A 25,892-nucleotide genomic window follows, 5' to 3' on the forward strand; every position below is an offset into this window, starting at 1 on the left:
CCCACATGCCTGCAGACACCTTTTCCTTGCACAGATGAGAGCTGTGTGTGTAAGTTTATTTGTAATGTGGTAGGTGTGTAGTGTTGTGTCATGTGCATGTTGCAGATGATGAGAGAGGGGATAGGGTGAAACCCAGTGCCAGCACATAGCTTACTCCTCTTAAAGAGAACCAACGGGCCTGCTGAGCCTAATATCTCCATCCAATGGACAGATCACAAGCAACAGTGCCACATGCCCTCACATCATTAGACACTGTGGAAAGGTTTGGAATTGAATTCAGGACATTGGCGCAAAGACTCTTCACCACCACCCATCCTGTTCTCATTGTTATAATATCAAATAGAAGACTGTGAACAGCAAGTGGTATACCCAATCAGTCACCAACAAGTTTTGGCCCCATCCTTTGGTGATCTGACAGAAGCTGGTGTATGCACTGTTGGTAAAATTCTATACAATTGTATTTACTTGTGGACTGATTGCACACGTCACATCACTTACTATTTTTATAATGCACTATGTGACTGTAGCGATTAGATTGAGAAATCGGTATCATAGTTTATTTTGTGAACACTGAGAAGTCATTTACAGTTGTATACAATACGAATCACATGAAGCAGTGGCAATACGTTTGGCCACACCAAAATCTCATATAATTTTGAGAAGTGATTCAGAACACCTTATTTAGTCTTGATACACAATAGTAACGGTGACCTTGTACTGTAGTATGACACAAAACAGCATGTTCAGTCGGTATTATCAACAGTAGAGATGAACTCATTTTGTGGATCGAAACAAATACAAGAATTTTTTATATTCTTTTCACTCACCTTAAATTTTTCCAGCAGACATTACATACTAATAGACAAGTAATCCTAGGCTCAAAATTTGTTTAGAGAAGTGATAATCGTATGATGCCATTTCTGTTGAAAAATAATATACGAGGGTTGAATCTTAAATAGTGGCAACTATTTATTCACAACCCATACAAAAGAGTTACATGTTTGCACCTGTTACTGTCACCAGCATTGTGTAGAACCCGTTTCCAACGATGTGGAAGGCTTAGTAAACCGTTAGCAGAGCCTGTTCTGTTGATGGTGTGAATGGAGCTGTCTACTGCCTGTCGAAGCTCTGAAACAGTTCTGAAGTGAATGCCACAAAGTGGTTACACTCACCCCACCACTGCCCCACACCAAAGCCAGGGTTATTGTGCGGTTTGGCCCCCAGTGGACCCCCCCTGGAAGCGTCTCACACCAGATGAGTATAACCCCAATGTTTGCATGGTAGAGTAATTATGGTGTACGCGTATATGGAGAAAGTGTTAGCACAGCGATCGCTGATGTAGTGTAACTGCGGTGGAATGAGGGAACCAGCCCGAATTCGCCGAGGCAGATGGAAAACCGCCTTAAAAACCATCCACAGACTGGCCGGCACACTGGACCTCGACACTGGGCGGATTCGTGCCAGGGACTGGCAGGCCTTCCTGCCCAAAAGCATCGCATTAGTCCGCATTGCTAACCGGGCGAGGTTCGAAAACGTAGTGACACCGTTATGTTAGACCGCTCGCTCACAAGTGACTGTGTTTCCGTCGATTGTGCGCACGCCGGTGACGTGGGACAGGCGAGTCCATTTGCTCGGAGGTAAGGTAGGTATGTCAACAACATGTGCTATCATCGACAATAGTAGATTCCATTGCATAGTGTCTCCACAGCAGTGTTGCCACTATTTAAGTTCCAACCTACGTACTTCATTTAGTTATATGGAAGGAATCCAAGTAATTAAGAGACACTACATAGTGGGTCAATGTTTCTCATAAGGAATGTAATTTATTTACAAAACTATAAAATGTGAAAATGCAGTAACATCATTACTGCACTCAAATCATTGCTATACTGAGTGGTTTTGAAATAATGCAGATACGGTTTTAGTCACAGGTTTCTAGGAGCAGAACATAACATCCTTCTATATTTCTGGTACTATGATGCAATACCAGAAGAATGAGATGCCCAGAAACAAACGGTGGTAAATCGACATTTTTTTCGAAAATAAGTTGTTGCCGACATTTTGTTCACTATGGTGCCATCTATCGGTTATGTCCTTAAAACACGAGGAAAATAGCTTGTGTCTGCCCCAAAACGTATCTGCAAAATAGTCTACAAGTTCAAAAGGTCATGTACACATTTCTGGTTAGATATCAAAACTGAGTAAATCCACTGCATGATAAAATAGCAGAAATTGCTGTATCCTTAGCAAGCGCCATTACCTAGGAATGTTTCAAGAGCAAAACTGGCTTTGTGCACATTATGTATGTTATCTGAATAATGCTGCTTTCACAGCTAATTACCTCACAAATGTTAGTTATGAGCTATGTGTGGTAGTTTCGCCAAGTAGTCCCTATTGCAGACTACTGTGAAACAAGAAACAGTAGCATGCTCCCTGTTGCTTTGCCATATTGGCGCGTGTTTCTTGGCTTGTCTAGTTCGTGAGCATATGGAGAACGTTTACAGTGTTTCTTTGAATGAAATATCAAGACTGCTTTATCATTTCATCCTTAATCATGCAGGTTAATGGTAGAATAGACTACAATCAGTTTCAAAGAGGAAAGCCCATAAAAGATCAGCCAGTCCTTCTGCCTGAAAGATGAGCAAAGCAAACTGTGCAAAGTGAGACTGAATGATCAACTCTCGTATTTTGTGCCTTAATATGAACTTCATTATCAGCATATCTGTAAACTGTATTTTGCGCGTTGATGTGTTAGGTTCTTCAGGATTTTTTTTCATCCCCCCCCTCCCCTTTCCTCCCTCAGGTTGTTGTGGAGTACTTTTGTTTGTCTCCTTGGTTTCCACTTCAGATTATTCATGTGACTGCAGCTGGTTAGCAGTGCTGACAGCGCGATGTAAGCCATGGCTGGCCTGTTATCGTGACTTGCATGTGGGCTGCATCAAGAGAAATCGTATGGCGCCACCCATTGTGTAGATGACAGTGCTGCTTGGGCAGCCGACATCAGTGCCTCAGAAACTCTCCACAACGACTCGGTAAGGTGAGATCTATTCGAGCATCATGGACAGTGGCTAGATCTTCACTGGCCGTAGTGGATTGTGTGGCAAGGCGTGGACAGCTCTGGTAGTACTTGTGTTACTGCATCTGTCACTGTGATGGTGTCTTCATCAGGACGACACGTTTTCCCCATGGGGGAGGGGGGAGGAGGGCGATCTCAGTGGTCCTCCTTGCCCAGTTGTTGGCATGTGGCGTCATCTGCTGCCCTCAGATGCGGAGGCACTGGTGGCCAGTGAATGTTCGCTGCTGGTTCTGTTGGCTTGCCTGTATGCCTGAGTGCAGACATTGGAAGGATCAGTCAGCCTTTTTCTTGAGTGGAACGCGGTGTTGGCAGGCTATTGCAGTGTTAAATATTTCATAGCCATGGTAGCTTGTGACGCATGGATCACCAAATTTCTTGCATTTGGGAGGGTGCAACTTAGGAAGTGGGCATCTTGTGTTACCATGTCCCCCAGTGCACTTGCACTTGCACCAGTGCATATGCCTTGGAGGGGGTACAGTGGCATCCCACAAGTCCCACTCCTTAGCAGTGGAAGCACTTGGGTGAGCCTTACTTGTTCCATAGTCGTTGATGGTGACTGAAGTGTCGACCATCCTCTTCACTGACAAGAGCTTCTTGTTCTCCTGGTTCTTGTTGGCGATTACCAGTAATGAAGGCGACTCTCTGCATTTGGCTGGATTTGATGCACATCAACGAATGCACGGTTTCCTCCAGAGCTTCCTCCAGAGCTTCAATTAGGAGGTCGGTTCTCCACATTTGGGAAACACTTGAAGACTGACTTGTTGGGTTTATCTGGGACAACAGCATAAGTGTAGAAATAAAGCAAGAACTCAGCTGCTTCGCTTGTGACCTTCCTGGAGTCTTCGAAATTTGGGAATTGGACTCGCACATTGTCATCCCCAGCAGCCCTCACATTGAAGACCGCTTTTTGAGACGCTGCAGGAATCTTTTGTACTTCTTCTTAATATCCATTATGATGGGTGGAGGCCGGTGCTCAGACTGCCCAGCAGGGGGTGCCGGACAGGAGATGGCGACATCTCCTGTAGGCTGGTTTCTGGTCGTCTGTATGGTTTCTGGCCATTTGCACAGCCTTCCTCTGTTCCAACACCAGTAGTTGATACTAGTTGGCGACTGGTAAGAGGTGAAGTGGCCTACAGAATAGACGCTGGTGAGGGAAGAGCGATATGCAAAAGAAGCAAAGCCTACTCGTCCATGGAACCAAATGTTAATCAAATTAGATGAGACTTAAAGCAAGCAAAAGTGAGGGATATTGACTTCCTGCTCAAAAAGCATTTTAGACAGACTTAGAGAGAAAACGGAAATATTTGCTTTGTACAAGAATATAAACAACTGTCAAACAGTTATGAACACAGCAGAACATTACCCTGACGTTAAAATTCATCCAGAAGGTAATAAGTAGTCAGTTTAATTTATACAGCGCTGGACAGGACTCGTAAGCTTGTGGCGCTGTAATTACTTTCAAACTTTTGTTTACTGTCATGTACTTGCTAACCACAATCAATTGTAGTCATTAAATCTTTTCTATTTCTTATTTGTACCAGTATTAAGGTGTCGTTTTACAATTATGTAACGATAATATATGCACATCTATCTGCACAGAAACAAAACTCTTTAGATCTGTGGGAAAGGATGCAAAACTCGCTGCATACAAATTATGTTAGATTACAACTGGAAGAAGAAAATACGAATATTTAAGGAACTGTCAGAAATATACTCCTTAGGTCAACATTAATCTAGAGTGTAAAGGAATTTTGAATATATAGCACATGGAGAACTGGTGCACTCACTACATTTTGCTTCTGTACACCTTGGGTAATGTAACAATACAACATAATTGCAAGTTAAAAGACATAGTTACCATTACTAAATGTATTCAAATTTCTAGCAATATCTATTCCCTGTATATTAATTATCACAGCTTGCAGTAAAGCCAGGTTTCCACAAGTGACAAAAGTAACTCAGCAGCAGGTGACATGATGGCTAATAAGGCAGTGGCGCTGAATACTGCTGTTTCCATATGCTCCTGCCAAATTGTCATGGTACTATTTTCAATATGGCGTCAGATGGGATTATTTGTACAGACATTGGTGTTGCCATTCAGGTTATGGTGCACTAACTGAGTGAAGAATTCAATAATAATAAGAAAAAGCACAAATGTTGGATTTTGAAGTGGAAAATACACACAAATATCATTGTAGCACCAAACAACATAAACAACATAGCATTCATAAACGGTAACCAATATGTGAAACATTTTCAGATAATGAAAGCTAATTTCAAATGTTTGTAGAGGTGTGATTCGAGATCTATTAAAAAATCCGATACATAAAAGATGCGGCTGTGGATGTAGTAAAACTAGAAGTGATACTTTGATATTTGTCATCTGCGATTAGATGTTCATAATATTTAGGTTTATAGCACACTCACAAATGTACAGTTTCAAAGTTTTTGTCTAATTTGTTGAATTCTGTTTATGGAGCCCCAGCGACTCATTCACAGTCTAATATTTTTCACTCTTACACTCAAATCATTTAATATGACGAAATATTAAATTTATTCTATACCGAATTCTGGTTCTGTGCTACATGGAAGTGCACTAAAGGACAATGCAGGCTAATATAACTGATCTCCTTTATTAAAAGTTACACTCAATCTGAAATGAGGCCACTAGAAACCTTGTTACTTCGTTTGTCAAATCAACCAAGAATGTGTTTAAAGAGCATTGATGTTTCTAATTCTAGAATATGATTAGGCTAACTGAATATACTCCCCTGAGTATATGCCCAGTATTGCATTAATTTTCACCATTTTTAGAATTAACTGTCCTGTTGTAAACCACAAATCACCTTTCACTAAGTAGATAATACTTGCTCACACAGGCAATGTTATCCATGCATCATATAATAGAAACATCATCACCTTTTACCATACAAATTAACTATTACACGCTTATTACCACTCTGACAAAACCCTGAAGATGCACATCCTACGATTGCAGCATAACAAAACATACTCAAAACAATGTGTATTGGAGAGATCCTTGAAATTATCTATTTTAGTGTCATACATACGAGGGTGGTTTGAAAAGTTCTCAGAATCACCACGAGACGTCAACGCCAGCGCAACGAGTTGTGCCTGTAAACACGTGCCACGTCAGTGCTCATGGAAGGGAGCTGTGGCGGTAACGCGGCTCTGTTGTTATTCCCGCACAGTGATTTGCGAAGACGGAAAAAAATCGAGATTCGAGCAGTGATTAAGTACTGCGTAAAGAAAGGTATGAAACCAAAGGACATTCATGTTCATTTCCAGAATAGACTGGGGGACTCTGCTCCTTCATATTCAACTGTTGCCAAGTGGTCAAATGAATTTAAATTTGGTCGAAGAGCTTAGATGATCATCCATGCAGTGGTTGGCCAAGATGTGTCACTATCCCAGAAATCATTGAAAAAGTGCACAAAATGGTCACGGAGGATCGCCGATTGAAAGTGCGTGAAATTGCTCACACTTGCCAGATGTCATCTCAAAGGGTATATCACGTTTTAATTCAAGAATTAGAAATGAAAAAATTATTTGCAAGAAGGGTGCCACGACTCTTGAGGCTAGATCGTTGCGCGTCCACACACATGTGCCGTTGCCATGGCAAAGTTACACGAACTAAGGCTCTGAGCACTATGGGACTTAACATCTATGGTCATCAGTCCCCTAGAACTTAGAACTACTTAAACCTAACTAACCCAAGGACATCATACAATACCCAGTCATCATGAGGCAGAGAAAATCCCTGACCCCGCCGGGAATCGAACCCGGGAACGAACTAAGGTATGAATTGTTGGCACACACGCCTCATTCACCTGATATGGCTCCGTTAGGCTTCCATCTCTTCCCAAAACTGAAAATTATTCTTGGTGGACGAAGATGCACTTCAAACAAAGAACTGATAGTCAGACTTGACAACTATTTTGGAGGTCTGGACGAAACTCATTTTCGAGATGGGATCAAGGCACTGGAAAATCGTTGGGCCAAGTGCATTAATCTACAAGGAGACTACAGTGCAAAATAAAAAAAGTTTCAGTGATGTAAGTACTTTTTTCTATTCTCTTCTGAGAAATTTTCAAACCACCCTCATATATAAATATTAAAAACATCAAATACAGAGTGTTAACTTAAAAAATGGTGGCCCTGTTTGAATTTATTCATTGGTGGGAGAAGGAAACTGGTGTTACAAAAATAAAGCATCTTTTGTGGCATGTCTAAAAGTGACATCACTCGAGTGGCGCCACGGGATTCTGGGTGTTTCTAGGCGCAATTTTGGTGAATCCACTCGAGCAGCGGCCAATTGATGTAATTTTTGTTGCATGTGGAAACCCAGCGAAATGTTGTGTACCATGAAACCACATATTTTTCTCCCAGCATCGGCTATGAGCTTCAGCAACTGCTGATATGTGGATCTGTTATCGGTCTGCTCTGCTTCATTTCATGTTACAGATCTACAGAATCTGTTGTTCATGTACCTAAGAAGTTAGTGTCATGCCAAAAGAATGGGCTTGTTTTTCAAGTGAGTACATAATTAATTTCTAATGTGCCAAAATGTTCTTAAGTAGTCGATAAGAATATCATTTTAGCTTTCAGCAACTGCCTGTAACCACTTATTTGTAATAAAGTAGAAGCCAATTCACAATGGCAATCATGGCAGTGTCACATCACAGCACTGTCAAGTCAGGATGTATTCACATTGCTTGTCACGTCACGTCAAATCGCTTAGCCCACCACTGAACAGTTCAAGTGAGGTTATGAGTTATTGTCCATGATACAAAACGCCAGAGTATGGTATCAGAATTGATGAACTAATAACAATAAAATTTAGTAATGGTCAAAGAAAACTTTATAACGTATGTTCTTGATCAGTTTTGTGTGGTAAAGTGCTGAGAAGTGGAACAATATTTCAAAACATCGATATTTATTAGCTAGCGAAAACATACAAACACATCAAACAGTATTTATAAGGGAATAAATAGAGCCTGTATACCTGATCCTTACATTTTTTATCTTACATAACTAGTAACGTAATGAACAACTGTATTTTTCTTCTTCAATTGAGCTGACTTTTTCACTTAAAATGTTATTTAATGAAAACTGCTTCGACAGTTTATGTTCTTAATTATACAGTGTGAGTGTCAATGAGTTCTCTTTTCGTAAAACCTAAATAATTTTTTTCTTTCAGATATTTACCTCGCTTGTGGAAGAACACTTAACGGGGAAAATATCCAAGCCATATGGAACATTTGTAATTTCCCACGAAAACAAACCATAATAATAAAAATATAAATTAAGAAATCACAGAAGCACATGATCCAGTTTTATAACGTGTGAGAGCGGTGAATATAGGTTTACTTCTGATATTAGCATACGTCGACACTGCCAAAACTTTCTTCCCTGTAAACCTTGACGTGATATGATGTGGCGTTTCTTGACGATACTCTGACTGCATGTGTGGATGCCACCATTTCAAATGCATTGTGGAATGTTTTGATGTGACGTGACGGTCAGTGTGAATTGATCTTAACACTTCATAGTTTGAAGTCACAAAATGGATTTAAAAGTTTTTTAGCTGGGAGTGTGAACTTTCTGTGCTTATATTACTGCAGGGCAGTCAATACTGTAAAGATGCTTTTTATTTCGGTATAACAAAACAATTTTATGTTTTAGTCGTTAAGGCCAATTCATACTGGCTGTCACAGCACTGTCACGTGAAGGTGTACTCACACTGCCCATCACGCCATGGCACTTCAATTCAGTTCATGTTACAAGATGTCAACCCGCATGACTGTCCTCAACTGTCTTTTTGCGGGAATTGCGATATTCACAAGATGATTTTCAAATGTTTTCGCATGCGAAGTGCACGTACACAATGCGGTAGCTTACATGCATGGAAGCTGAAGTCCGCATTTCTATGAAAAAGACATTTATTAGACTCGAATAGTTTGCAGCTTTTAGGGATAGCATGTGTATTAGAAAAGGAAGACAGAACTACAAAAAAAATAGTATAGGTCCGAAAACTGTCATAATGTGTTACAAAAGGAAATTACACACACAATAAAAGGAGCTTGAGAAAGAGAACTCTGTTTTTTTTTTTTATAAGTAGTACAGGATATCTCAGCACCAGCTTTTTCATTTGTCACATGAAATTGAATCCAGAACTACTAAGAGGAACACAGTGTTATGAGCTGCCATCACATCCCGTGAAAAACTGGTTTGTTTAAGTTTAGTTGTCGGTACAGTGGAAATTTTTTTGCAATAGTCGTATCTCCTTCAGTACCTTTCCCTTCAAGATATACAGCTTTTCTTTACATATTGTATTTGGCTTTTAATAGTTCAAGTACCTTATTTGTACTGTGGTTAGCTGCTGAAAACACATAAATATAGACCACTGTCTGACACACAATACTAACAGATACTTAACAACAATTAAGCCTGCCACAGACATATTTAAACAAACAACTCTAATTCATTATATCGATGTAGGCTTCAGGAAAATGTATTTTGCCACTGGTGCAGTGTCTGTAGGTTTCAGTCCGTTTCTTTGTGAAGCATTACAAATACCTGACAACATACAAATCGATTCCACTTACTAATCAATTTGATTCTACCCACAACATCTTTTTTGCTTCAAGTCACAACCATATTGCAATCCATTACATTGTAAAATATTAAGTAAGGTACCAGTATATATAAAAATCCACTTTACAAGTGTAGTAGGGGGAGTAATTTAGTACACTAATGTCATACAATTCAGACAGCTGCCTCACTGCTTCAGTTAATCTTTCATCATTCATTACAAAATTATAAATTTTAACCAAACAAATAACGAAACAGAACAATTTATAATAAGTAATAAAAATGACAAACGACAAAGACTTAGAATAACGACTGATACCAGCCACAAAAAATCACGATGGAACGAAATGTGGAGATGAGGTCACAGCTGTGTACTGGGAGGAAATGAGCTTGGGACGGGGGGGGGGGGGGGGGGGGGTGGAGGAGCTCTTGTGTTCGACAATTTTCGACAACCTTCTTCTCGAGTAACCTTGATGGTGGCATGACATGACATGACATGACATGACATGACATGACATGACGTGACGTGACGTAGTGGCCAGTGCGGACGCCGCCATTTATAATGTTGTAGAATGTTTTCATGGGACGTGACGTGACGTGAAGTGCGAATTGACCTTAAAGCTGGGTTTCCATAGGCATGAATTTCTTAAAAGTGCATACCCCGCGAAAGTCGCTTAGTCCGGCTTACATGAGGAAACCCCCAACTTGCATACTGACGTGCTAATTACGTATAAAGGCCCGTCCGCACGCAACGATCTGTCTGCGCAAATGTCTGCGCACATCACATCTGCGCAGACAGATCGTTGCGTGTGGACAGAAGATTTGCACCAACGTGAGGTGTGTGCAAACCTGGAAGTTGGAGTTGGAGGTTTGAGCGAAATCTCTCAAATCTGTGGGTTCAAACCACATCTGCGCATACAAGTTGGAGCGTGTGGACAGAAGATCTCCGCAAATCTTGCGCGAAACAGCTGTTTGCTCAGTCTAGTGTTTGTATTTGTGCGCACTGGGCATTGAAATGGCTGATACCCGTCAGTGTTCTCGAGAGTTTGTGCGTGAATTCATTGAAATATATAGAAAACACCCATGTTTGTGAAAGATTAAAGTAAATAATATAGTGACCGAGACAAAAAGACAGCAGTATATAATGCTCTAATTGAAAAATTGCGGGTATTATTTCACTCAACTCTTGTTTCGATATTGCAGTAGAAAATTCCAAATCCTTGTAGCTCCTTCCTGTTGCTAGGGATCTTAATGTTACCGCCAGCCGTCCATGAGGAGAAATTGCCCTTCTCTATACAAGTATTTTTTCTCATAATATGAGGGGTTACAAGCTTTAAGAGATACTTATAAGTTCGACATCCATCCGCAAATAATTTCGCCAGTCGTTAGGTTCGCCCTGCAACTCTCGCAGTAAATTTACGTGAGAAGACTGCTTTCGCTTTAGCAGCCACTGTCTACACCATTTTGACCGCTTTCTCTGTTTCCTGCGGTTGGTCTGAATGTTTTTTGTAGCACAAGTTGCGAACACAGACCACAACAGAACTTCCTCCGTTTTTATATTCCAAAATAACTGAATTACATTTTTGACGTTTACGGGGAGCGTAGTCGCTTGCCACTGTTATTTCTTTTCTACACTAACAAATGGCGAGCGAGTAGTAGATTGGGGTTTGTGTCGTGTGAACACAACACATTTGCAGCGATCTTTTGCATGTACAGACATCTGCGCCGATGGCTGCGCAGACACATCGTTGCGTGTGGACCGGGCTTAAGTTACGAAAGTTGAAAGGCATTCTACTTTCTTGCACGATGTCGCTTCCTCCACAATTGCCTACAAGCTTCAGCAATTGTTGATAGGTGGATCTGCTCTCATTGTGTTCTGATTCATTCAGCAGCACAGATCTAGAATCGTTTGTTTATGTACATGGAAAGTTAGCATCATGCCAAATTAATGGGCTTAATCTTCAATCTCACAAATAAATAGTTTTGAAAGGGGCATAATGTTCTTAAACAGTGTGATAGGAATATCGTTCTAGCATTCAGAGACTCTTTATGATTATATATGTATTGAAGCAGAGAGCATAAACTTACTGAGATTCATATTATTGCAGAACACTCAATGATGTAAATGTATTTTTTGTGTATGGCAATAACTTCTTGCTTTTGTCTTTGAGTAGAAATATTATTGCGAAATAGAGATTTGTTTGTCGCTTTAGAGATTTAAAACTACTATTGACCCTCGTTAAAATATCATGTAAATATAAGAGCTTCGTATTGGTGCTGTCATTGAGTAATGACAGTTCTGTATAGCAGTACAATGTGTGGTCACAAAATTAAGTCCTGTACCAGTAAAACAAATGTATATTTATAGCCCCTGTGCCTATTAGAACCTTGACTAACTGTAAAAACAAAAATAAAACTGAACTGTTGAGGCAAAAACCTTAGTTTCTTATGTACCTTCAGTGCACTGTAGATAACATAACAATTTAGAAATAGTGTTCTTTGGAAAGCAACATATATATTGTAGTGGCTGCAGTTGCCAGATATCTCAATGTTACTCGTAATTTAATGCGACCTGGCAGGGCATTAGACTTTTGTACAGAGACAGAAATATGTATCGAAAAGATTTCAGAACCTGTTTTTACTCATTCGAAAATTATTTTCGAACAAAAAGTCGTCCTCACAAAGGCGTGTTCACATCTGTGCGCCTTGCAGCTAGTCACTGTGTGACTGTAGCTTGCACAACACGGAAGTAGAAGGGTCCATTGTGAACACAGGTGTGAACGGAAATACTCACATTCACATGTTGAGGAAGAAGCATGCAACCTACAGCTGTGTCTCTACTTTCGTATGGGGCTAGCAAGGTTGCACGGTGACTAGGCGCAAGGTGTACAGGTGTAAACGTACCTTAAGACAACACATTAATAGCGTTTTTGATGTTCCCAAACGATTCCTACGAGATGCTCATTTCCATAACCACATCTGTTGGTCGGTTTTTTCTTCGTCACCTTCACTATAAGCTCTTCGGCTAAGAGTTGCGTAACTGCTGTACCAACGACTTCACTTGTCGCCAACTTGAAAGTAGCGTAAGTAACAATTCCAATTCCGGCGTGCGGAAACGCTAACGTGCGTGTGAGGGTAGTGGTGGGGGATGCATGTTTTAAGAAATTCATACCTATGGAAACCTGACTTAATGCGAACTGGCGCGGCATTTCACATATATGTTTTTGTACAGAGCCAGAATATGGGTCAAAAAGATTTCAAAATTGATTTTACTCATTCTAACTGAAAGTCGCCCTCGGCAATAATTCCTTTATTAGCGTATTGGATGTTCCCAGACATTTCCTACATCATGTCTATTTCCATAGATGACCAACATTTGTGGGTCCTTTTTATCTTCGTCAACTTCAATACAAACTCTTCTGTTAAAGAACTCGCAACTGCCCTTCAAATAACTCCACTTGATGCTGTTTTGAAAGTCGTGTAAGTTTCGTTCCCGACTTCGGCGTGTGGTTGCATGCAACGATAGCGGTGTAGGGATGGGGATGCACTTATAAGAAATTGATGCCTGAGGAAATCCGGCGTTAGCTAGGTAACTACCACAGCCGAATTTTCCGTATGTACCGCATATTGTAGTAAACGAAACATCCAAATGAAAAAGAATTGATGGTTGATTGCTCAGCTTTTTACAAAATTCAAATAATTATTTTAATTGTAACTTTTTATCGGATTTTGTTAACTGGCGAGCAATTATTGGACTGGTGAAGTGTCTCCAAACACGAATATTTGTGTTTCTCATGTTGGTATTTCGGAACTTGACAGTTGCATTGGTTGGCAGTCCAAAACATACAGGTGAGATGGTCGCAGATCATCTGTTTACCATCCACGCGCGCTGTGCGTTGTGAAATGGGTTCAAGTAAATCAGTTTGTGTGTTTATTGTAAGGTGTTTATAAGTGTTTCACAACAATGACGTGAGGCATCATAGTGTTTCGCTGCTGTGTAGAATATGGCAAATATATGTGGCGATGGTCTTGACCAGGATATGCATATGAACTGTGTTAAAGAAAACCCACACAATATAGAAATCAGTTACAGTGATATAGCAGTGAAGCTGCTAAAGGACAATTTATTGTTGACTGCGTTAGAATTGTATACGGAACTTCTTGAGGCTGGACGGGAAGTTACGAAACTGAAGGAATTTTTTTCGAACCCAGGAAACTTTGAACAGCAAGCTTACACAAAGCCTGACATTGTAGAGATACGTGAGTATTACTCAAAATATTTAATTGAAAAGTATTTTTTGTCGAAAGAAAAGCTTGTTACGCCTAACTATTGCTGATGTATTATTTCATTACGCTGACACATGTCGTCTGCTTAGTGGCAGATGTCGCTGACAGCTGTTAAGAATTAAACTCGTGATGATTAATATGCTAAAACTTGAATCCAATTTTTATTTTTGCCCACAGGCAGGTCATCGAGTCAGGTAACTCTAGATTCTCTGGATATAGGGCGTTATTCAGAGGATGGCGAAAGGGGTGTCGATGAAAGAGTTGCAGTTCTGGAATTTGAACTGCGAAAGGCCAAGGAGACAATCAGTGCACTTAGAGCCAACTTGACGGTTGCTACAGGTTTGTCAACCGATTAAATAACTGAGTCAGGTGCAGAATTAGTACTTTGTAATAAACTAATTGCTGTCTTACAGAGTCTGAAGCAAACACGCCTGAGGGTTCTTCAGCTAACAGACAACTGCACAATGAACCCATTAAACCTCACGAGCAGAGAGCACTTAATTTCCTGTTGAATGAATATTTGTTAACATATGGGTATAAATTGACATCAATTACATTCTCTGACGAGAATGAAAATCAGGTGAGAAATTATTGATCATAGTAGATACCCATTATGCCCTTTTTTCCCTTCTATTTCTTCTTCCCTCTGTGTCTGCTTCACTTCTGCTATGTCCCAGCCAAAAATAGGATTTCAGTACTATAGCTCATTTTTCCACCTGCTCTCTTCACCTTTCTCACTATCTTTGCCCTTCTCTCAGTGCCATTATTTTTTCCTAGCATTGGCTGTGGGTCAAGAGAAATATTCGATACTTGTTGTCGGCTTTGACACGTGGTACAATGTTAATAGCGTCTGCGATGTCACCTTTTAGCATGTATTTTCACAATGTGGTTGTTGTTTGGTGAAGCCAACAAATGTGAAAGCAAAAAGCTTGGTTGTGACGACACATTGGTCCGTAGCTTAGCCCATTTGAAAAAAAAAAAAAAAAAAAAAAAAAACAAAAAACCAAAAAAAAAACAGTATCATGTTACAGTCACCATATTGTTTATGACATTTGTCACATTTGTTATGTCACAGGTCATACCAAGAACTAATCGTGAATATTCCTCATTATCCCAGTCTCTTGTTTGAAGTTACGTAAGAACACTATGCACGACAGCATTTTAACATAGAACCTTCTGGCAGATTATGGGCAATGCTCTTGTCCAATGAGCTCTCCAACCTACACTCACGGCTTCACTTCTGCTAGTACCTCTTCTTCACAAACTTTGCAGAAGCTCTGTGGCACACCAAGCTGGTGTAGCACTCCTGGAAGAAAGGGTATTGAAACAGATCAGATAAGCTTCCATAATGAGTCTTTCCTTTTACCGCCCACTTGAGTTAGAATATGGCACACTGTTTTTACCCACCAGGAAGCTTCAAAGCACCAGATACCCCTTTTTGACCATTGTTTCTATTGTTGACAGAAATAGTTCTCTAAGAATTACTTCCAATAAGCCTTATCTCTAGTTTATCTGTATCACTTCAATAGGACATTGTAAGTAAGATTCCAGCAGTATCACTGCTTAAAACATTTATTGATTATTATGGCAGCATAGAAAGCACAATATTAAATCAAACAGTGAAAAGTCCAGAATGTTATAACAGTGATATGAAAAGGATAGATTGCTACTCACCACATAGAGGAGACACTTGAGTTGCAGATAGAAGAAAAAAAAGAAAAAATCTGCTGAACTTTTAACTTTCAGACAAAAATTTCTTCAGAACACACACACACACACACACACACACACACACACACACACTTGCTCCCATTCCAGCACTACACATGCCTTCTGTTGTACAACTACACCTAATTTTTTCCCCATCTGTATGTCCCCCCCTCCTCCTCCATTGGCACAGCCTCCCAACTCTGCACCTACCAGCCCCATCCTGTCTGCACCATGGCCGTGCGTGCTGCCACAGCAGCACAACTTCCCCCACTCCTACCCAGCCATCCCTCCCTCTCCCTGTCACGTGCCTCCTCTTTACCCCCACCATCCACTCTGAATTGCTGGTCACATCAGATCTAGGCACAGCCTAGGCTCATAGACAGTAGCATGTTCTCTCTCTCTCTCTCTCTCTCTCTCTCTCTCTCTCTCTCTCTCTCTCTCTCTCTCTGGTGTAGGGAAGCGGCATTAAAAAATTACGTCTTTCCGTTGTCTGTCTGCAAATCAGTGCCTCCTCTACGTAGTAAGTAGCAATCTATTCTTTTACTGTTATTAATACCGAAAGTTGACAGACTGTGTCACAGAAATGAAACTGGCTTTAAAATTGGGATCATAACATGTAGGGTCCTATTGTGAGCTTCCATGGAAATGTATCCAATAGGGGGCAATATTTTAAATTTGGCATTTTGATACAACTGATTCGTTTGGTTTGAAAATGTCTCGCACCTGGGAAGTGAATCTGCCAGGAAGCATGCATCACATATTGTATGTCAAATAATTGCTACTTTTAGCTTAATATTTTTTGAAGGTTGATTACCTTGGTACCTAAAAGTAAGCATGCTTAGTATATGCGAAGTAAATCTTGTATTACCAGTATAAATACGAATAACACCTTTTTGATTTAATTATACCCAATATTTTGGAGTACAAGAAGATAGGAATTAAAGTGAGAAAATATAGAAATTTTGTTCAAACGCCAATAATATTAGGTTGACCCTGAAAACTGAAATAGAAGAGACATTGGACCATTTAAAGAGTTCTGTTAGTCATTAACAAAAATAATCAGGAAAATGCCACTGATTAATACTCCTCAAAGTGGGGAAACAGGAAATTAAAAAATGTGTTACCTATGAAACATCACATCTGATTATGCTAATGACTTTATTGCATCATTTTCGTGCCTTCTATTTTTTTAAACTTTACTGAATTAATTAAAGTTCAGTAAAATGTCTTTTGAAAATTGCATTCTTGGAGGTCTTTTGGCTGAAGTGTGACTCAGGCTAGCATTCTGAGAGATGAAGCTCCGAAGCCTCCCAAAACAAACTCAGATTGGATGATACAGCTGACACACACAAGCCTGTCTCTCAATTTTGGCGCACTGTGCAGCTGGACAGCAGAATTCATAATTCTATGAGTGCATGTGCACTATGTTGCACCCCATGGATTGAGATGGTCACAAATCCTGGAGTGGTCCCAGCAAGCTGTGATAGATCATTTTTTTACTATAAACAGATGGTAAACTACTTTTGATTAAGTTGTGCCATGGGACAAGGGGGTGTACTTGTGGGGATGGCAGACAGGTGATGACCAGGGATACTGCAGCCATGTATACTCTGTACTGAAAATAGAACTGGACTCTGTGTGGAATGACCAATCTGTGCAGCTTGATAAAGGCTGTGTGAGGAAGGGACAAGGAATAGAGTGGGTACTCTGATCTGGAAATGTTGTGTAGTGCTAAATGTTCATATCCACCTTGACTGCAGGACATTGATTAAACCATCACCACACTGTGGAAAAGACATAATTTCCCATGAATTCAGGGATCGCAAAGAAAATAAAATAAAAATAGTTATAATTAAACTAACTATTTCCCATTACAGTTCACAGTGCTAGAGCTAGAGTTCATTAAAATCATAGATGATAGCATCTGGAAAAATGTAAGAATTGTGTGATGAATAAAGTCTGTACCCCAGAATCTATGGGGCAAGTGTCCCCTCTCGCCATTCCCCCACTCTTACTGCATACCCCTCCCCCCCTTTTGTAGATTACTATGGTCTTAGAATGGTTGATACTGTTGGTATCCACGCGATGCATAGTCTTTCTTAACCTACAATACAGAGGAAATTTGGTGAAATGAAAATCCTCAAAAGTAAAAGATCATAAGGCATTGTTGATATCGCAAACATGAAACCAAAAAGTTGTGAACTCATAAAATCGAAGGTTCTCTGTCATGCACGTAATTAATTCAGGGTATTTTCAAGCCAAATTAAAGTATGTTATTGTCAGTCCTTTATAAGGAAGGTAACTTCACAAGTGTCGATAACTGCAGACAATCTCACTCCTTAAATAATTCTGCAGACTATTTGAGAAGGTAATGTACTTATGGGTGGTAATTGCCGCATATTCTAACAGGATGCTTACTCTAAAACATATTATCGCACAATCTGCAGCTTTGCCTTAAAGGATAGCCAGTTCATGATAAGCTCCTCGACAGACTGTTTCGCATTCGTTTGCATGCCATCATAGTCCATCACTTCTCATCTCCCTATTTCACCAATATAATTCTATATGCATCCTTTAAGAATGGATACCTAATTGAAGTTCCTGTGCAGTTTGTAATTTCAAAGCCATTTGCCTTTGATCTCAGTGGTGTGAAACTTTGTGATTGCTGTAGTGTGCTGTTTTTCATTCTGTGTTTTTGTGATGCAAGTTAATGCTGTGTTTTGGACATCATATCTTGAATGTCTGCGATGTCCAGTTTGTGAAGTGTAATGTGCACATCCCATAGAAACTTGATGTAAACACCTCGTGGACACTCATTTTCTGTCGCCCTCCTGATGCCCGTGGTGAGTCATTAGCAGCTAATATTTTTCCTGTCATAATTGTTAACACAACACTTTCAAATGAGTGTTATTAAAGACTGGACTTACGACCTTGCACTTAAGGGGCTCCTTGTTGGAGTCTAGATTTCAAAGGGCTACTCGACAGAAGCATCTGTTTATACTTTTACTAAGCATATAACAAAAGTTTTGAATGATAGAATGTGACTAGTTAGGCTCTTCTGCTATGTATCATAAGCATATTATTTTGTCAATCATAAAATTCTATTAGATAAATTAAGCTTTTGTGAGATATGTGGTTCAGCACATGCCTGGTTTAGTTCTTATTGAAGGAACTGTATTCAGATAATTAAAGATGGATATTAGAGTAATACAGATAGGGACTCCAAATCATGTACATTTTGAAAAATAAAACTGAAGTTCAACATTGTTCAGTATTGGCTTATTATTGTTCTTGCTTTTTGTTACTGATCTACCTTTTTATTTGAATCGGAAGGCAGAATTGGTCCTCTTTGCAGATTATATAGGCTTAAGCATTATTTTCAGTCTGAACAAGAAGCATCCACAGGGAAAGTAGTAAGATATTTTTGTTAAAACTCTTTAACTGGTTGTCAACAGTGGCTTCATTTTAAACATTGGTAGAAAGTTTGAAGTTATTGGGTACTTTTATTAATAAAAAAAAAAAAAAAAAAAAAAAAAAAAAAAAAAAAAAAAAAAAAAAAAAAAAAAAAAAAACAACACACACACACACACACACACACACACACACACACACACACACACACATAGTGGAGTTGGTAAAACTTTTAGGTTTAATTACTTGTTTCATAAGAATAATAGCCAATTTTGGGGATGTAGGAATCAATAATGTAATATATTTTGATTTCCTATGGATTAATAATCTATGACAACTTCTAATCTAGGCAAAGTAATTCAGTTCACAAAACAACAGAACAAGCTTTGTGTGTGTGTGTGGTTTACACATGTACATCTTGCAAGCATTATGTTTATGCAATTGGTAAAATTGCTGCAAAGTTTTTTGCTGTGACATCCATGTGTAAAATCAGGTTTTAAGTCTGCAAAGAACTTGATTTCGAAGGAATCAGTTATGCTGTAGGCCGTCTCAATTCTATGGATGCCCCAAAATTCTAGCTCAGGGTGGGTTACACTCTCTTCACTGTCCATTTTGAATGCAAATCCTACTGCTGATTACATCACCCCAGTATTTATAATCTCTCACATTGCTGTATGACACAAACTCCTGACTGTCAGCCAGCTTCTCACGAAGACTATGGTGAAAATGTTCAAAAATGTTAGTTTTAACTGGGACCTGTTGTGGCTTGAACACCAAGAAAATTTTATGAACTGAAAATATTAACTGCAGCTCTTAAGTATATTTTTTCACTGCTAGGATTTTTTCCCAGCAATCTATTGTAGTTTCAGAGTAATGAATATATTCTCTAGTAAAATGTTAGAAAAATAATTATCATCATTTCCTTCTAGCGAATGTCATCTTGGCACCGAAAGGAGTAAAATACTCCACTAAAACCTTGATTGCACCCCCAACCAACCCCCCATGAAAAAAAAAATTTCACTTATAGCTGAAGTGTTGTTAGAAGTAGATTAAGGTTGCACTTAACAATTCTGGCTGTGCCATAGAGTAAGTAGTAACTTGCAAACCAGCCTGTAACCACACAAACTTTTTTTCTATTCTTTTTTTCCCATCATTTGTTTAACTGACAAATTCCACATTGTGGCATTTTTCATAAATGTGTATAAAGAAGATGATTTTAAAAGATGACTCAAAAACTGTGATGTCTGCTGATGATATAAGCATAATAATCAATCTTACCTGATACAGCTTATATGAAAGCTGAACAGATCTACAAATGCTTCATAACAAAGAGTTTCAATCTTAATTGCACAAAAATTCATATTATGAAATTTCTAACAAGCAAAAATAACTTGCAATCAGCAGAGTTCAACATTAATGGTCACATACTAATGCAAAAGTGTGTGTAAAATTCTTTGGGATCCAGTTGGCAACATGATAAATTTCAATCATATACACTGTCTGACAAAAAGAGCAGTGCACACAGAATATAGTCAGATGTCAATGAAACTTTGTACACATACACACCATCAGCGAGTATGTAAATGATTACAGTTACAATTCTCTGTGACAGGTAGAATGACCACCAGAGTGCATTGGCATTGTTCATGTTTAGTGTTGTTACCAGGCATAGTGCATATAAGAGGTGTGAACAGTGTCAGATGTTGAATGATAACTGTAAAGGACATGGAGATGCCACATACATGTGAGAGACAGCATCATCCACTCCTCACAGAGTTTGAAAGTGGCCTTATCGTGGGTCACCATTTGGCCAGCTTGTCAAATAGTGCAATATCCAGATTTGTGGGACATTTGAATGTGACAGTGGCCCAGTGTTGGACTGCATGAGAACATGAGGGCAGTCATTCTTGTCATCAGAGTTCCACTCCACCTACTCTCACCATACTGTGCACCAAGTACATTGTAACCCCTTCACATATGTAGCTACCACCTGTGAGTAACAGACCGCCTGCAATGTTATCTGTCATCCCACACCATCTGTTGGAGACTAGATGCAGCTGGTTTAGGGAATTTTCATCCCATGCATTTCCTGCAGTTAACCCCATAATACAAACGGTTATGTTTGGAGTGGTGCTGTGACCCAAGAAGCATGGATTGCTGATAAACTGCATAGTATGTTCAATTATGAATCACCGTTTTACATTACCATGAAATGACCATTGTGGGTGACCTAGGAAAAGTCCAATTCTTCTAAAGGTTTTTGAGAGGCACTGTGATCTCACTCCTTGTGTCACAATGTGGGGAGCCATTGGTATGACTTTAGGTAGTGATTGAGGAATCTCTATGGCACAGTCCATGTGGTGATGAGATACTCTCATGACCAACAATATCTCCAGATCTTTCCCCAATAGAACATGTGTGGAACCAGCTGGGACGTAAACACCCTCTCCCTGCCAGTATCCAGCATATCGTGGGCTGTTTACAACTTAGGGCCAACTTGTCTCAGGAGAGGCACAACAGCTTTATGATACCCTTTCCAACTGAAACAATACATGTATCTAGGCCAGATGTAGTGTAGTGTCATACTGATAATTGAAATCATATTGCCAAGTTCTTTGCAAATTTGATTCAATTATGTAATCACTTAAATAACATTACATATCCTCTCAACCTGTGAAGTTTCATTTCATGTTCCTCTCTCTTTCTGGGCTCTTCATATTTTTTGGTCAGGCAGTGTACAATCAAGAAGCTTGGTTTGACATGTTGTGTTCTTAGATTGATTTATCATTACATTGACCTGAAGTCGTACAAAATTATTTATTCAGCAGAAGTGAGTCATAAGAATATTGTGTATTATAGTTAACAACAGACACTTTGCAGAGGTACCTTGGATTCTTGTGCTCATTCCCCAGTATCTTTAATCCCTAATCGTTTGTTGTTGCTAGTGATAAAAATCCATTTGAGCTGAATTTTAATGTACACACTCACAACACAAGACACCCAATAATTTTCATGTAGGCTTTGCCCTCTTGTCTGGGGCCAAAGCGCAGTTACATAAAAAGTTAAGATTAAATGTTGATGACAAGCTACCATCCAGTACAAAATGACAAATTGAATCTCTTCAAAACTGAAAAAAAAGTGCATAGGTTAGCAGCTCACCCTTCTACAGATTATTTTATTTTCTTGAGTCAAGGATTAAAAATAATTCTTTTGGCAACCTAGCAAGCAGTAGTGTTCATCTTAAAGTTGAATGACAAGTGGTAGAGAATAACTCTTTTGTTAGAAGTATAGGAACTGTTTTCTTTGTTAAATGCTGATGGATTCATGTAAATAGTAAGCTACCCCTAGAACAACATCAGAACTCCTGTTGGAGTAGTGGCTTTCCTGTCACTTTACAAGACGACACTTAGCTGGAAGAGTATTGTGTTACTGAACAAAGGGTGTTCAGTTAGTAACACAATGCATTTATATCTCAGTCAATTCAAGTTGAAAAAATGTGGAATTTATTGTGGGACATTGTGGAATATTCCTGCTCCAACTCCTGTATTTTCATGAAGTTCTGATTGATGGCAACGCTATAAGAAGCTTTCAAAATGTCATCTGTAATGGAGGTGCGTTCCAAGCAGAGAGCTGTCATTGAGTTCTTTTGGCAGAAAACCATAACATCACAGATAGTCATAGCGACTTGCAGAATGTCTATGGAGACCTGGCAGTGAACAAAAGTATGGTGAGTCATTGGCCAAAACGTATTTAATCAGTGCAACAAGGTCTTGCAAACCTGCCTGATGTCCCATGTGCATGCCAGCTGCAGAAAGCTGTGACTCCTGCAATGTTGCAACATGCACTCTTGTTTGAGGTTATCAATGGATCACAAACAAACACCTCCCACTGAATTGGACATCTGTTGTTAATGCTGATATATTTGTCCACTAGTTGGGGTACTAAAAGGTTTGTGTCCACTGGGTTCCTCTCTGCTTAATAGAAGACCATAAAGAGCTATGAAGGACCATCTGTGCAGAATTCCTTGCGTGTTAGGAGGCTGGTTGTGACAATTTTTGTGTGGAAGGGAGTCAAATGCGATGAAACGTGAGTTCATAACTTCGAACCAGAATCAAAATTGCAATCCATGAAGTGGCACCACACCACCCGTCCTCAGAAGAAAAAGTTCAAAGCCACACTCTCAGCCAGTAAAGTCAAGATGACTGTCTTCTGGGCCTTGGAAGAGAATATTCTCTTTGATGTCCTCCCTCATGGGTCAACAATCAACTGTGAAATATATCTTGCTACCTCTCGCACTTTCTTACTTCCAACTGTTTGGACCAATGAAGGATGCAGTTTATGGGAAACAGTACATTTACAATGGGGAGATTATTGATCCAGCACGACATTGATTCTAGCATTGACTAGTAGTACCATGAGGGCATACCCATGCCAGTAAGGTGTTGTAAGGCCATCAAATGAAATGGAGATTATGTTGAAAGTAGAGTTTTGTAGGCAAAAGAGTGGGGAATAATAAGGTGTATTGTAATCCTGAATAAAACCAATGTGCTTTCAGAAAGAAAAAAAAAAAAAAAATTGTTGCATTAATCATTGACTGCCCGTTGTATACCTCGACTTGTTCCATATCCCTGAAGGTTCTCCTTCTGAATGGACTCTGCAGAACATGACTGAATGAATTGGTTCCTCAGATGAATTTCCGTTATGTTGGGTTTATAGATTACTTTGTAGTGGCTGCTCAGTTTTTTGTGTAGGAGGTGGTACATGAACTTATCTTCTATTTTGGATTTTCAAAATTGAAAATAATGTTATTGGATCAAAAAGTTATCTAAAGTGCGTTTAGAGAACTATTTCTAATAGTAGGAAGGTTGAAATGATTTGTTGGTTGGTTGGTTGTTTCGGGGAAGGAGACCATACAGCGAGGTCATCGGTCTCATCGGATTAGGGAAGGACGGGGAAGGAAGTCAGTTGTGCCCTTTGAAAGGAACCATCCCGGCATTTGCCTGGAGCGATTTAGGGAAATCACAGAAAAGCTAAATCAGGATGGCCGGACGTGGGATTGAACCGTCGTCCTCCCGAATGCGAGTCCAGTGTCTAACCACTGTGCCACCTCGCTCGGTAAATGATTTGTTCTGTGGTACTTTGACTTCATTAAGAGCTACATCAAACATCTATTGCTATATACAAAATAAATAACATAATACAGTCTAGAAGTACATGTCGGTATCAGTTTAATCTCTCTTCACTGCAGTAATAGCAAACTGATAATGGAAGCTAATGGCTATGGGAAGTCAGTAGCCTTTCATATTGCTGCCATTATAATACTAGGCAATCTAACAACCCAAAAATCTGGTAAATTTTACTCTGGATAACAGGATAACAGCGCATTTGATGACCAAGGAAACCTAAGTAATTAGTGTGTCTATACAGAGGGAATTTTAACACTATTGCAGAATCTTGACCAACTGTAATTGAAGGGCATTTCTTGTGTTCCCCGACTACTTTGGAACACGCCAAAGCTTTTGAAGTTTAAATATATTCATTGCAGTTTCAAGCACCATGTATTTATAATTTTGAGAACTACAGAGTGACAACAGAGGGCCAACATCTTTTGACAACTGCTTAGACCAATAAATAGAAGATAACTCTAGAATGAATTTGTCTTTGCAGAAGGTGGGAATTGCCAACATTATTAAGGCTATTCCACTAGAATGAAAAGTTACTACAATATTATGAAAAGGATAGATAGCTACTCACCACACAGCGGAGATGTCAAGTCCCAGAAAAGCACAACAAAAAGACAGGCCTTTTGATTCAAAGCTTATGTATTTATTTAGTAGTCTTTTCGTTGTGCCAACCTGTGAATCAGTATCTCTGTTATATGCTGAGTAGCAATCTGTCCTTTCCTTAATATTGTATTATTCCATCCTGGATTTTTCATGGAATGAAATATTAGGGTGTTAATCTTTGTTCCACCACCACCAAGCTTGTTATTCAGAATAAGCCTGGATTGGTCACTAAGACATCATTCCCAGGATTCACTGCATTTGATTTAAGGATATAATGGAAAACATAATTATGTATAGCTGGACGTGAATTACTTTGCTAACTCTCCTGAATTAATGTGTCTAGTGTGCTAAGCAGAGTGTCACTTCACTTGGTATTATTCCAATAGAGGAACAAGACAGCTAGAATGCAGTGCTGCCAAAAGATTACTTTTGTCACCTAGTTTGTGTCTGGTAATCTTTGCAAGTGAAAATATTTACATATTATATTCCAGGGTCTTGTGAGATTGTGACATCAGACTTCTTAGTTCTCACATCTTCTGGAATTTTCAGCTCAAACATAATGCTTTCTGAAAAGTACAGCATCATCTAGGAGAGAATTCTTCTTATCTGATTGTATTTGTGTATAAATTTTCAGCAATTGACTGTAAAAAATTGAAGACTTCTCAGGCATACAGCGTTCATTGGGACTGCTTGGGTGATATTTCATAAAGCAAAGCCCATCCAAATGGTTAACCCTGGAAACAGCTGCAGAGAGAATGATACAGTAATGGGATGGTGTCAAAAGATATTACTTACATTTTATTCCAGCTGAGATGTCTACTCCAGCTCCCAACAGTAGATACAGGCAAATTTATCAGCTTCTGAAGAAACCCACAATGGAAGCTGCATTGACATTTGTCTCCTCCATTGCAAACATTTTTACCCAATTAACTGCAACATTCTAGAAAAAGGAGCCACTGAACATTTGCTTCACTGTGAAATAAAGACTTTTTCAGGTGTGTTGGGAA

At 39.4% G+C, this 25,892-nt stretch overlaps 1 protein-coding gene across 2 annotated transcripts in view; it reads left to right on the forward strand.

The window, feature by feature from the left end:
• Positions 1–13,533: 13,533 nt before the first annotated feature.
• LOC124606086 (RAB11-binding protein RELCH homolog) overlaps positions 13,534–25,892 on the forward strand; it is a 134,266-nt gene continuing 121,907 nt past the window's right edge. For both annotated transcript variants that reach the window (XM_047138051.1, XM_047138052.1), the window contains exons 1-3: positions 13,534–13,951; positions 14,156–14,317; positions 14,392–14,558. In XM_047138051.1, the coding sequence (XP_046994007.1) occupies positions 13,696–13,951; positions 14,156–14,317; positions 14,392–14,558 (585 nt within the window). In that variant the 5' untranslated portion in view covers positions 13,534–13,695. The remainder of the gene's footprint in view (positions 13,952–14,155; positions 14,318–14,391; positions 14,559–25,892) is intronic.

The sequence above is a fragment of the Schistocerca americana genome, chromosome 3 (genome assembly GCF_021461395.2).
Source record: "Schistocerca americana isolate TAMUIC-IGC-003095 chromosome 3, iqSchAmer2.1, whole genome shotgun sequence".
NCBI lineage: Eukaryota > Metazoa > Arthropoda > Insecta > Orthoptera > Acrididae > Schistocerca > Schistocerca americana.